Source organism: Gadus macrocephalus, chromosome 10, assembly GCF_031168955.1.
Source record: "Gadus macrocephalus chromosome 10, ASM3116895v1".
NCBI classification, from domain to species: Eukaryota; Metazoa; Chordata; class Actinopteri; order Gadiformes; family Gadidae; genus Gadus; species Gadus macrocephalus.
The window spans coordinates 11,805,492-11,819,587 of NC_082391.1; the positions used below are offsets into that span (position 1 = coordinate 11,805,492).

General features: G+C 47.3%; 1 protein-coding gene across 1 annotated transcript; it reads left to right on the forward strand.

The window, feature by feature from the left end:
- The first annotated feature begins 475 nt into the window (after nucleotides 1-475).
- ccna2 (cyclin A2) lies at nucleotides 476-7,825 on the forward strand. Its single transcript, XM_060063482.1, has 9 exons — nucleotides 476-712; nucleotides 819-1,107; nucleotides 1,722-1,959; nucleotides 2,185-2,294; nucleotides 2,590-2,813; nucleotides 3,881-4,085; nucleotides 4,378-4,491; nucleotides 7,037-7,170; nucleotides 7,290-7,825. Exons 2-9 carry the CDS (start codon nucleotides 871-873, stop codon nucleotides 7,336-7,338), a joined length of 1,311 nt encoding a protein of 436 aa, XP_059919465.1. The 5' UTR covers nucleotides 476-712; nucleotides 819-870; the 3' UTR covers nucleotides 7,339-7,825.
- Nucleotides 7,826-14,096: the final 6,271 nt, after the last annotated feature.

Here is a 14,096-nt window from a genome sequence, read left to right on the forward strand (position 1 = left end):
TCAATTGTAACAAATAACAGTGCTAATAAAATATCTGATTAGAATTATATATATGTAAAATATTAAAGACCAGTAATAAAAAGTATTAAAAGTAAAATATGAATGCTAAGAAATCTTGGCATAAAGTACAAGGATGAGGTGACCAAAATTAGTACCTCAATAAAAGTCTTTAATATGTCTATTAAAGACTTTAATAGACATACGAGCCTGTACAATTAAATAGATGTTAAAGAAAAAGAAAAAATCAGTAATAATGAATAAATTAAAAATATAAACACAGAGATGTTGGTATGAAGTACAATGATGTTTTCTTTTTTTTTGCGCAAACCACCGAAGTCAAACTTTTAAACCTTACTATTAAATTTTCTCACTTCATAATTACATACGAACCTGTGACAATTAGACATTTAGAGAAATCGCGTACAGAATGTCCCGGCCGGCCGCCGTAGTCCCGACGCATCACGGGTTGCACTGCCTCCCATTGGTCCGTTCAATAGTCGCGGGCTACTTGAACTGCAATAGAAGCACAGTAAGAAAGAAGCGACCTGCTGCACTGTTTGGGAACCACATAGTATGGAGAGTTAGTGGTTGTGCAATTGTGTTTTAATGGTCTTTGTGTTCAAAGTGCTACGTTGAGTGGTCGGTGTCCGTGTTTAAGGCTGAAGTCTCGTCCCGTGGTGCCCTCTTCAGTCCTTCTCCACCGGACCTGAGTGTAAGTACTTTCAGGCTGCTAGGTTACCCCCTCATAAGATGCAGACCTAACCCCACCGCTCCAGACCCTAACCGTACCCCCTCCGTGTCTCTGATCCCCGGTGCAGACCTCGGTCCTCCTCTGCCCTCCTTCCTCTCTGTGTCTCTGGAGGTCTGAAGATGTCTGAAGCCCCGCTGTCAGAGCTCCACAACCAGGAGAACATGGTCTCCCGGCTCCGAGGAGCCGCCAAGAGCCGGGCTCCGGCTCCGGCCCCGGAGAATCGGGAGAACCTCCCGCCCAAGACCCGGGCCGCGGCCCCGGAGAACCAGGAGAACCTCCCGCCCAGGACGGTGCTCGGCGGCCTGCAGCAGAACGCTCCCAGCCGGGCTCAGAACCAGCGCGCCACCGGCAAACAGGTCGGGAGCTACCAGTGCTAGGCTATCGGTGCTAAGCTAACCTGCTATTAGAGCTGCAACTCCGATCAGTTTCATAAATTTTGAGTTTAGGGGCTTGGATTGCCTTCAAGGGCAACTATAGTGACCTCAGACTGTGACCAGACGGTCTGATTATTAAGTCATGTTTCAACAAAACACGCTAATCAGACGTGTCCGCCATTTTAAGTGGTTACTTAAGACCTTAATTGACATGCGCATTTTGCTCTGTTGTCCTTCTCCCGATGACCCTACGAAACATTAAAACATTGCATCATGTCTGGGCGGCATGTGGCTCCGGATTTAGAGCGGGTTCACTGGTAACCAGAAGGTTAATAGCTCAGCCCAGCCCTTGCTCCTCCTAGCTGAGTGTCGAGGTGTCCCTTAGCGAGACGCCTCACCCTGACTGCTCTTGACGAGCTGGCTGTCGCCTTGCGTGGCTGACAACGCCGTCGGTGTGTGGATGTTTGTCAATATTGTAAAGCAGTATAAGTTGCCAATGGTTAGAAAGGCACTGTGAAAATGCAGTCCTTTAACATTTCTATTTGACGTCTGACGCTCTACTTTCCCATCATTAATCCGTATCCTCGTCTCTCCAGGGAGGCTCATCCCAGCCGACCTGTAAGAATGAGGACTTCAGTAAGAGCTGCGCGGAGAAGACCTCCAAGCAGCCCTTCTTCCAGATCCACGTGGACGAGCCCGACTGCGCCGTCTCCAGGAGACCCGCCGCCCCAAGAGTGAAGCCCGCCGAGGGGTCCTTGCTGCACCCGGCCATGACCCGCCTCCGGCAACCCCTCGCCCCCCTGGACCTCCCCTCCGCCATGGACGTCAGCTTTGGTGGGTTGTAGAGGAAATAGTTTGTTATACCTCATTTAATCAGGCTTCTTTAGCACGCTTGCTCTCTTCTCTCCCGCTCCCCTCGCTTTCTCTCGCTCCCCTCACTCGCTCCCCTGTCTCACTCTCATCTGTCTCACTCTCTCATCTGTCTCAATCTCTAGTGACCGTTGTAGCGTGTCATGGCTCTACTGTACTCCCCCCTGAGTGTCAGTCTGTCTCCCCCAGGCGACTCCCCCATGGACATGTCTCTGATAGATGGAGAGGAACGGGCCCAGGACCCCACCGAGGTCCCTGAGTACGCCAAGGAAATCCACACCTACCTGAGGGAGGTGGAGGTGAGAGTTCCTGCTTGTTTATGTAGTGTCAAAGTTCACTGCGTTCCCAGCATGCATTTCTCTTCAAGGAGGATCTTTTTGATCCACACCTTCCAAAGAGGAAGAGCTTCCAAAGAGGAAGCTTTTGGTTCTCCTCATGAATACTAGAAGTCTGCTTCCTCTAAACAGTGAGCATGGCCCATGTGACTAAACTTGTCTCTCTGTGTGCGTCTTGTCTGTGGTTGCTCGCTCGCCCTCCCTCCTCTGTCCTCTCTGCTTCTCCTGGCACTTCGTATGTCTGTGGTTGCTCTCCCAGGTGAAGATGCGTCCCAAGGCGGGCTACATGAAGAAGCAGCCTGACATCACGGGCAGCATGCGGGCCATCCTGGTGGACTGGCTGGTGGAGGTGGGCGAGGAGTACAAGCTGCAGAACGAGACGCTGTACCTGGCTGTCAACTACATCGACCGCTTCCTGTCCTCCATGTCGGTGCTCAGGGGGAAGCTTCAGCTGGTCGGCACGGCTGCCATGCTTCTGGCCTCGTAAGTCAAACACGTCCACCGGCCCAGTCCCTATGGAGGGTTAATTTTCTTTCGTCCTCCGTGGAACTGCAGGATATGTCCGCCATGAGGTCATATCCTGCAACCCTAGGCCAAAGAGTCCCCCCCCCCCCCCCCCCCCCCCCCCCGGCCTGAGTCAGGGTGGTTGTGGGCGAAGGGCGTTGCGCGCTGCCGTTTCAATTCCAGTCAAAAAGCTTTATCGCATGACTATTGTGAACAGTGTTACAATGCATTATTTATAGGGGTGCAACAGATCACAAAACTCACGGTTTGTACCGTGTCACGGTTTTTGAGTCAAGGGTCGGATAATTTTTGGATCAACAACAAAAAAGATGGGGCCTAAAAAATATACATATATTTGGTTCCTGTTTGTCAGTTGAGGTCATGGGTAGGTAGGGAATTAATTTTATTTTTTTCCAGCGGCAGCGAATGATGGGTAGGTTGTTCTCATTTATAAACGAGAATTCGCTCATCGTTGTACAGAATGAAGAGGTGCTGTAAGGAAAGGCCAAATAAAACACGACAAACTGTATTTCGCTACGATACTTGATTAGGAACACCCCTAACCACTCGGTGGGTACTTCTGAAAATGAATGTTTAGGGTTGTTTTTAAGGACAGGATCGTGAATGTCCAAAGCCAGCCCTTCTGAAGCAGGATCACTTGCGTCCCGAACCGAGAGGGTTGATCCGTACGGATCACGAGTAACCCGTGAACCGTTGCACCACTGATTATTTATCTTTATTCTTTGTACCTGATTGAAGTCTGTTTCCTTACCCTACGAGTTTTTTTACTTTTAACGCATAATAATAAATAATATATCTATCAATTTTTTTTTATACATTGGTAGTCAAGTCGGGGCCCTATTAAGGCAGCCGCCATAACCACACAGTGCTTGGGGAAACACAGTCCATTTCCCCAGAGGACGTGGTCGGGGTGTAGTTTGGCCTTAAGCCCTCAGAGACAGACCGATCAGGTTTATTCCAATTGAACTGCTCAAGTGTTCTTCAGAAGGTTCCGTTAAGACAATCGTTGTGTTCCTCCTCCGCAGTAAGTTTGAGGAGATCTACCCCCCCGAGGTGGCGGAGTTTGTGTACATCACGGACGACACCTACACCAAGAAGCAGGTCCTGAGGATGGAGCACCTGGTGCTGAAGGTCCTCTCCTTCGACCTGGCCGCGCCCACCATCAACCAGTTCCTGTCGCAGTACTTCCTGCACCACGCCCTCAACAAGAGGGTGGAGAGCCTGGCCATGGTGAGGGGACCCCTACCCTAGCGCTGGAGAGGTGCTCCTGTAAACTAGTCCCTACCTGGTTGGATCTCGGCGATGGGCTGGAGGCTGCTCAGTTGGACTTTTATGAATACGATATAATATTTTTTGGTATTTCTCAAGTAACGAGATACGAGATGGCTTTTTTTTAAATCCATAGCTGCAGCTTTGAAACTAGACGCAAACGATGGGTTTTATATCGTGTGCGTTTTGTACTGCACTCTCCCGAGTCGGTTCCCAGAGCCGCTCTCTAACAGCAGAACGTTCTCCTCCGCAGTACCTGTCGGAGCTGAGCCTGGTGGACTCTGAGCCGTTCCTCAAGTACCTCCCGTCACACACGGCCGCCGCCGCCCTCCTCCTCGCCCACCACACCATCACAGGAGAGTCCTGGGTAAGCCTGGGGGACCGCGACAGCCGGCCTGTAGGCTACATGTTCTGATGAACACCGACTTGGTTTAGTCTTGATGGTGGCGCTCACCTTGAGTCACTCACCAGCTCGCAGTAAACTCACTTGTTCAGAGGTCACTAGACTCTGCATTAGGCCTGCATGATTCGGGTGTTTCATATGGCCCTTTATAACTGACTAAAGTGCAGTATCAAAAACTGATTGATTTATTTTGTAATTATAGCAGCACATTGTCTTTAATTGCTGGCCTTTTATAACTACTGAACCAACTCCACGCACCTGTAATTTAAAACTAAAATCCACACGGGGGCGAATCGAGATCGCCACTTTATGACTATTTATCGTGCAGGCCTTCTCTGCATGGCATCCCCCCCACACCCCCCTTTCTGTAGGTTGTGCGTCCTGGCACTTAACAGTACTTGGTATCGTGCAGTAGGGATGGACGATATGGCCTAAAATCCATATTGCGATATACATTGCAACCTATTGCGATAACGATATATATCACGATATATAAATCATAATAGAACCATTTCAGAACAGGTTACATAGACTCTAAGGAAAGCCAAACTGCTAAATGTATAAAACAAAAGAAAGAAACTTAGTAGGCCTATGTCGTTTTGAGAACATTTATTGTGCAAAACTAATCATACAACATAATGTTGTAGCTGCAGAGACTTTAACAAAGAAAAAAATCTTCTGTGTAATGACGTATACTTCTCTTAATTAAATTAAAACTGGTGGTGTCTTGTTAATAAAGAAACGGATACTATGAATTAGGGAAATACGTATTAGGCATGGCTATTTTAAATAAAGAACAATTTTCCAAGTGTGCACTAGGGCTGTAACGATACACAAATTCACGGTTTGTATCATGATTTTTGACCCACGGTTTGATACATCCCACGATTCTTTTAAATTTAAAAAGCATAACAAATAATTTGGAACACTGAACAGATTTGAACCGAAAGAATACTATTAAAGTATAGCTAAATTAATAAAGAAATAACCAAAGATTGCAGTTGGAGGATGCTTTTTGCTGGTAGGCATAATGGGGCCCCTTTAACTGTTTGGTTGGTTTATTCAAATATCCTTATTAGCGCTTCTTATTAGGCTATGTAGCTGAAATAATGACATAATCAGGCCGTATAGAATGCAACATGTTTAATAGCCTAACTTTCAATAGATGAGGAAAAACATGAACGTCGCAATAATGAGGCATAGTGTTACGAGTAGCATTTGTGTGTGCGGGAGAATGGCAGTGTGAGTGACGTGAGCGGTAGCGCGTGTGTCTAGTGAAGAAGCAAACGAGTCCGGTAGAATAAAGTACCCATCCTGTCAATAATCGGTGGCCGCTTAATTCCGACCTATAAGCAGACAAACTGCCAGTCAAATCACACAAAACAATAGAGACAGGATCACACAGGCAATTTTTTTCGCGCTTCGCCCACTCTGGATAAATGTCGTTCATATCGCATATGAGGACTTCGACGGCTGTGGAGAAATGCAATCCTCCGTAGCCACGGAGAGCTGTGATCACAGAGGGGCATCTCGTCACATATTTACGGCATCGATAGGAGGGGGCGCTGTCAGCAGACTATTATTTAGACAAATTATTAGCAAATTTCAATCGGACAATTTGACCGAAGAGTTAGAAAGGGCATATTGCGCTTCTGCCTTCTCACACCGCGAGACAGGTTCGTGGCTTGGAGTATCGCGATTTTCGGTTTGATACGCATATCGTTACAGCCCTAGTGTGCACAGATACTTGATATTAAAACATAAAAGTGCAAAGTGAACGCATGCAATCACCAGCTCCTCTGTTTCGCTTTCAGCCATATTTGCTTAGATGACGATGATGCGTTGAAGCCGGTTGTAGCTCATGGCTCTTTAAATTTCACGGGTCGCGGATGATGCGTTGCAGCCGGTTGCAGCTCATGGCTCTTTTTAAATTTCGCTGGTCGCGGACGATGCGATGCAGACGGTTGCAGCTCGTAGCTCTACCCATGACCCGCTCTTTATATTTCGCGGGTCATGGATAGATCGCGTCAAACATGCATTCGCGGCACTCGAGTGCATCGAGTGTCGCGAATATTAGTTATATTGCTCCATCGCCGTGGAGCAATATAACTAAAATCTCTATCGTAGGCCATTTTTTATCGTGTATATCGTTTATATCGCGCATTCCTATCGTGCAGTATCTTATCCTAGCTATCTGTGTTGTGTAGGGGGAATGGGTTAACCGAGTGATTATTAGTGCTTGGTTCTTGAGTCTGAACATCCTTTACGTACCGACAGATTGTTTCTTTCTTCTGACAAATGGACTTATTGTAAGTCACTCTGGATAAAAGAGTCTCCTTCCTGGTCCTGGTTCTCCTGTCCCTCACTCTGGTTCTCCTGTCCCTCACTCTGGTTCTCCTGTCCCTCACTCTGGTTCTCCTGTCCCTCACTCTGGTTCTCCTGTCCCTCACTCTGGTTCTCCTGTCCCTCACTCTGGTTCTCCTGTCCCTCACTCTCTCGTTCTCCTCAGCCCGCGGCCCTTGGGGAGGTGTCGGGCTACTCTGTGGAGGACCTGACCCCGTGTCTCCAGGACCTCCACCAGATGTTCCTCGCCGCCTCGCAGCACGCCCAGCAGTCGGTCCCCGACAAGTACAAGAGTGCCAAGTAAGCCCTCCCCCCCCCCCCCCCCCAAACTAGATGGGTCGACACCATTAATTTTCTCAGAGCATATATCTATATTTTATTATAGTATGTTCCCACTGACCTCTCCTCTGCCCCCCTAGGTACCACGAGGTGTCTCTCATCACCCCCCCGGCCACGCTGAACATCTGACCCCAGCCCCCCACGTCTCTTCACCAGCACATCGTAGACCAGCCACCTCGCCCACTTTTAGGGCGGCCGGTGGGTTAGGAATTTTAACTCTATTTTTCTACTGTCCTGTGGGGACTGGTTTTAACCGCTTCAGCGAGGTCATCGCCTCGTTAATCACGGTCCGTCTGCGGGCCGCGCCTGCGTGCTCTTCATGCGATGTACAAAAAAAAATGCATTTCTCTGCAGTCTTTCTATTTTTTTTTTAAATGTTTTTGTACCCGTCTCCACGGTGACGCCAGTTCTCCTCAGAGCCACAACATGGCTTTACCAAGTGTGTTTGATGTTCTGTACATATTTTATACACACTGCCAGTCCGGTTGAATGCAGTCCCACGTTGCCTCAGGGATGCACCGCAAGTCTTCCAGCCCGCCCTCGGGGTCTGCTCTGTTGTCTCGGTCGTCTGTCACTCCACCTGCTCAGTTGTAAATAAATCCTACTGTAGACTGCACTTCTGCTCATGTGTTTTGTTTATTGACTGCTGGGGGGAAGCAGAGAGCCGCAGTCCTGCTCTTGTGTATTGAGCGTGGCAAAGTCATGCTTCTTCCGGTAGAGCCCATGGGACCTATGAGACGGGGCCGGATTAACAATTTTCTGTGCCCTGGGCAACAAGGCTCAAGCCCCCCCCCCCGCCGCCGCCAAAAAATCGTAAAGTCGCTATCATCAGAACTTGGTGGCTTGATGAGTACTTATTGAATGTTTCAATTGTCTTGACAGCAAACAGCTAGGTAGGCCTTAACTTAAAACCATAGAACATTTTAAAAATGTGAAATTATCACCAGCCATGAAGCAGGCAATTAGTGTGTTTTTAGTAAAAAATAAACCATTGGCTACACTTTCATGTAATTTCAAAGTCAAGATCATGTTTATTGTATCACAAATCAACATTTGATGTTGATTACTTCACTACTATATATCCTTATTTTATTTAAACAAATGGACCTTACCACACACACACACACACACCCACTCACTCACTCTCGCCCTCTCACAAACACCTCCCCAAACCCTCTCGTAATCTGTCCTTGTCCCCGTATAATTTTTTATGTTTTGGTATATGTTACATGTCTGTCGCACGTATCTGGGGTTTTGTCGTGTTATGTGGTGTCTGTAGATGTATGTTTGCACTTAAAAAAAAAAAAAAAAAACCTTGTCACGGGCACTGGGCAAGTGCCCAGTTGCCCTAATGGTTAATCCGGCCTTGCTATGAGAGCGAAAGATATGAATGGGTTTCATTGGAAAGTAATTATTTTCTAGTCCCATTCTTTATTTACACTGGATTACAGATATGTTTGTGGATTTAAATGACAATTTTTCATGCAAAGAACTTAAATCTTAGCGCAGAAGTCTGATAATGTTAGGTTTTGTGTGAGGCCGCTTTGAAGACGTACAGCCCTTTGCTGCCCTCGACGCAAATGATACAAGTCACCTCCCGCACTTGGAACTCGTGTCGATCTCTGCTCCACGTCACAGCTTTTTTCCAAGGGGAGGATAAAAGCATCGAAAGGTGAAAACAAGTCAGCATGTGGAGGGTTTCGGTTATGCCGATGGGGAGATTATCGGTTTTGTCGACGCCAGTCGCAGGGAGCTTGACGTCACATACGAGACAGTCTTTCTCGTGTTTTTTTTCTACAGCCTTTAACTGAACAATTGCACAATAAACGGTCAAACTCTTGGCATGAACAATTATTTAAATCCACAAACATGCGTGTAATCCGGGACATTTTAAGACTAGGACCAGAAAATAACTTTCTCTCCTTTGAATTCATTCATATTTTTCGATCTCATAGGTCCCATGGGCTCTACCGGAAGGGGCGTGACTTCGCCACTATTGGCCGCTGGGAGGCAGCAGAGATCCGTAGTCCCTGTTATTACCATGGTTATTACTGGACCCAGGGGGCAGCAGATCCGCAGTCCTGTGTTTATTTGCCGCTGGGGGGCAGCAGAGAGCCTCACTCATGTGTTTATTGGCCGCTGCGGGGCAGCAGAGAGCCGCTGTGTACTGGGAGGACTGGGCTAGAAAGAGGCGGGAGAGTTGGTTTATTGCTGGTGTGTCTTGCAAATGAACGGTATGGTAATGAGATTAATCGAACCACATAATTCAGACTTCAAATCATTTTAATTAAAAATATATTGCAAGCATTATTTCATACTACCCCAGCAGCTTTTTTAAACTCTGCATCTCGTCATTACTCTGCTTAACAGCTTAATGCACTTGTCTGCAGAATCATTAAATTAATGACATGTGAATAATTTGCCCTTATGGTGGTGGCGCCTGGTTCCCAGTGGTTCTCCTGGAGGGTTGTGGTCGCCTCCTCCTCCCTCCTCTCCTGACGGAGGGAGGGAGGAGGGAGTCTGCTCCTGATGGAGGGTTTAGCCCCTCACAACGCCACAGCCCTGCCGGAGCAGAGCAGCTCCTGTCAGATCCTCCTGGTCTGCTGGTCTCCTCCTCCTGGTCTGTTGCTCCTGGTGTGCTCCTCCTGGTCTACTCCTGGTCTCCTCCTCCGGGTCTCCTCCTGGTCTCCTCCTGGTCATGGTGTCCCCCCGGCGGTACCTGGAGACCTCCACCGCGCTGCCGCTGGCCCTCAGCTGGGGGCTGAACGTGGGCCTGTACCTGGGCCTCCTCCTGCTGCTCCTCCTCCTCCTGGGGCTCCTCCTCTGGCTGCTCCTCCGCCAGCTGAAGCACTCGGTGGGGTTCCCGGGCCGGGGGGGCGCCCGCTCCCTCCCGGAGCCCTGCTTCGGGCTCCGCTGCTCCTACTGCTAGCCCCCGGACCCGGCCGGGTCGGGGGGGGGGGGTTCAGGGGGACCACCAGAGACGCACGGAGATGTCCCGGGGACCCCCACACCCCGGAGATGTCCCGGGGACCCCCACACCCCGGAGATGTCCCGGCGACCCCCCACACCCCGGAGATGTTCCGGGGACCCACAGACCCCGGAGTTGTCCCGGGGACCCCCACACCCCGGAGTTGTCCAGGGGACCCCCAGACCCCAAAATATCACTGTGGACCCCCAGACCGCAGAGTATCACTGTGGACCGCCTTGCATCCACCGTCTGCGTCACCTCAGCGGTGAGGAGCCTCACCGCTGAGTGTGAGGACTGCTGCAGGTGGAGGAAGGGGGAGTGAACGCTGATGGAGAACAACTCGAAGGAAGGTTACCTACACCCCATCCGAAAGGTAATGTAAAACCAAGATGGCTGAACCCCCACTATGTAAACATGTTCAGTTTCCATGTGCAGCGCGACTCTGTCGCTGAACCGGCTGGGGAGTTCCGGTCCAGAGCTGTTCCTCCTCTCCCTGGTGGACCGGTTCTAAACGAGGGATTGGATTCCGCCAGGAGGGGATGTGATGGAGAGGCAGTGAAGGGAATCGATCCTCTCCGCCAGCGCTGAGGGCTAATTTACACCTCAACACTGGATCTCTCTATTCAGACGCACAATAAAAACAAAGGAATCGGTGTTGAGAGCTTTGGGGTCAGTCTGTAGCAGTATCGTCTGCAATAAAACACGACATTTCAGAGTAAAAGCCTTTCACACTTCTCAGTCGAGAATCAGCTTATTAAATGTATTAAAGAATGCATTATTTAACTCCTAACGAAAAGCACTTAGTCTTGACATGGATGTAGTGTAGGCTTTAAGACCCCGGGCAACAAGGGCTCTTAATTTGAAAATGCATTCTTGAAGGGGGTATTTAAAGGTGACGTGTGTCCGATCCAATCTATAGACAAATTGAGGTTTGTTATTTTAAGGAAATAGCCGGCATGACTTATTTCTCCTAAAACACGTCAGCATGTAGTTGGAACGGAAGTCGTTCTTTAATGATGTCCATGAGGGGCGGTATGTGGTCCAGGAGGTAGAGCGGGTTGGCTGGTAACCAGAAGGTTGCTAGTTCGATCCCTGTCTCCTCCTAGCTGTGTGTCGGGGTGTCTCTGAGCAAGGCACCTCACCCTGACTGCTCCAGATGAGCTGGATGTCGCCCTGCGTGGCTGAATCTGCGTCGGCGTGATTCGGTTACAAACCTAACCAGCGCATAGTAAAATTCCGCTTCTGCTGAGAAAGTAGTCCCTCGATGATTCATGCGATGCAAGGTTAGTTTTATTTCTAACATTATTCTATCAACACAGACATTTAAATCTATAGTCTGGCGTTATAATTGATTTACCTCGGGTGTACTGTGGAGTGGGTAAGACTGTTTTTAATAGCCCATTGCCCGTTGCCGTGCGCTAGCCTAGCACGAGCGAACTCTGCAACTAGAAGGACTGAATGAAATGTGTTAAACTGTCTCCAGTGATATAGAATACCAATGCTCACTTGGGAATCAGGCCCTATGTCCAAAATTCCGAACTACCCCTTTAAGCCGTTTCTCAATTCCTAGCACGCGTACTACGGACTCGACGACTTGCAAGCACGTACTTGGCAAGTCCGTACTTCAAGCACAGACTTGCGAGTACGTACCTGCAATTGGAACAGCAGCGGACTCGATGACGCCACCACCTCTGCTCGTCCGTTAACTGTGCTACGGCCTCATTTAGGCATATGCTACTACTGAACAATATAAACAAATGATATAAAACAAAATCCCAGCCTCTTTCATTTTCAAATAGTATTTAAATATTCTGAATGAATAAAAATTGAAAAGATATGCGTGTCCTGTGTATGAGCTATACACGCACGACTTTATATATATATATTTATATATTATCTTATATTATATATTATATAAATATATATATAAGTTAAGAGTAACTTAAGCTACAGTTGTGCGTCTTCTCCATATTGTCCGCCATCGTACTGCTGCGAGTGCGAAATGCATCCTGGGATTTATAGCGATTGCAAGCACACACGAGCCACCTCCGATGCATGCTCGGTGAAACGGCGAGATCGAGCACGCATCAAGAACACTTCCGGGTTTTACGACAGTACTCGCTTGATGCGTGCTTCGAATTGGAACAGTGCTCGGGCAACGACTGATGACGTTTCACGAGTCCACGAGCACACGAGCACGCACAAGTACGCGAATTGAGAAATGGCCCTACACAAAATCTTTCCGGAAGTAGAAGACATTCGGATACTACTCGCTTACCTAAAACTCGCTTACTACGTTCTGCTTACTCAATTTGACGTCATAATTAGTAAGAGTAGGAAGCAAGTAGGTGGTTTCGAACACCTAATATGAGGAGAATGGGCACTCGCGGGTTAGTTCCGGTTTTCTGGACTGGTTGCAGTAATAATCTCTGACCACGCGGGGCGCTCGTAGGCGAGTCCAGAATGAATGGGAGCCAACGGGGTTTTATCCTCAGAATCCACTTTTCTCACGATGTAATTTTTTGTCAAGTAATTTGAAAGTTGCTATCAAAAGGTGGGGCTAAGATAATAAACTCAGCTGAATATTGCATTTTTTAAGGTCACGTATCTGTTCTAAAAAGGCGTTTAAAACATGCGATGACGTCACACATTGTCATACTGTCAGAGGTACTGCTTTACGGCAGTTTCTAAAGCACTTCCCTTTTCCCGCAACGATAACACCAGCTGTTGGAGGTAAGGCTTTTTTTTGCTTAATACCCTAGTTACAGTTTTAGTGAGCTAATGTAAAAAAAAGAAATGCGCAAATGTTTTACATATGTATGTTACTTACAGAGAGTGTTTTTTCTAATCCTCACTAGTGCCGATGATAAAGCTTTTTTTTTTTGTAACGATTATGAGCCATTTCTTTCTCCTAAAATAGAAACCTGGATTAGAATCATAATTTTAAGACTGCATCAATTTAGTTTACATCAGTAAACAATCTGCTAGAGAGCAGTGTTCTGTTGTACTCCTCATGCCTCTTCCTTTCTTGATCTCTACAGTTGGACCTTGATGCTGTGACAACGGACAAGTCTTCTTCCTCTGTCCTTTTCCCCTGCCTCTGTTCAGTATGTTCACTGTTGTTAAATCATTTCGCTTTTTTTTTATTAGCATCTGTTCTTATTGTGTTCTTGTTAGTGTGATGTTTGAATAAACTTGCCTGTTGCAATGTTGGTATAATGTTTGTATAATTACTGTTATACAACTGTTACTGTTTCAATGTGACCCAGACCATATTTCTCATTTAACAAACATGTGTAGCTTATAATGTGTTGCAGGGCAGAGCAATTATATTCAATGGCTTAAAACAAACCCATCTGTAAAGATCAGTGAATGCATAGAAATCAATGACAAGTGGTGTAGATGGTTTTCCCTCTGTGCAAGGTCATTAGCCCAAGTCCTACAAAAAAATAACGACTGTAATAGCAGATGTTGAAGTTGTTAAATCGTTAACTAACCATTTGTATGGAACAATCGGTTAAGGTAAGTTAAGTGCTTGAGGATCGACACTTTAGAGAATGTCTAGCGCGCAACTTGAATAAGCCATGTGCGATATTACCCGGGCTCCAGCGCAACTTTCCTTACCAGGTGAAGCCTCAGGTAGCCTAGGACCATTCATACAGGAGCAAGCAAGAACGTTACCTTTTTCTGTCCTTGGGAAACGAAAAGACGGACAATCCGTTTCCACTGTAAGTGCAGTTTATCATTGCACATTTACGAGGCATTTCTTTTTTAAACTATCTTTATTTTCGAAAAATAGACAATGACAGATGAAATGATATTGAGCGGGATATTGACTGTATTATTTAAGGTGGTCATACCGTACCTACCATGTATATAACACATTGAACATTGAACACAAGAAATGGAAGAAATTCCA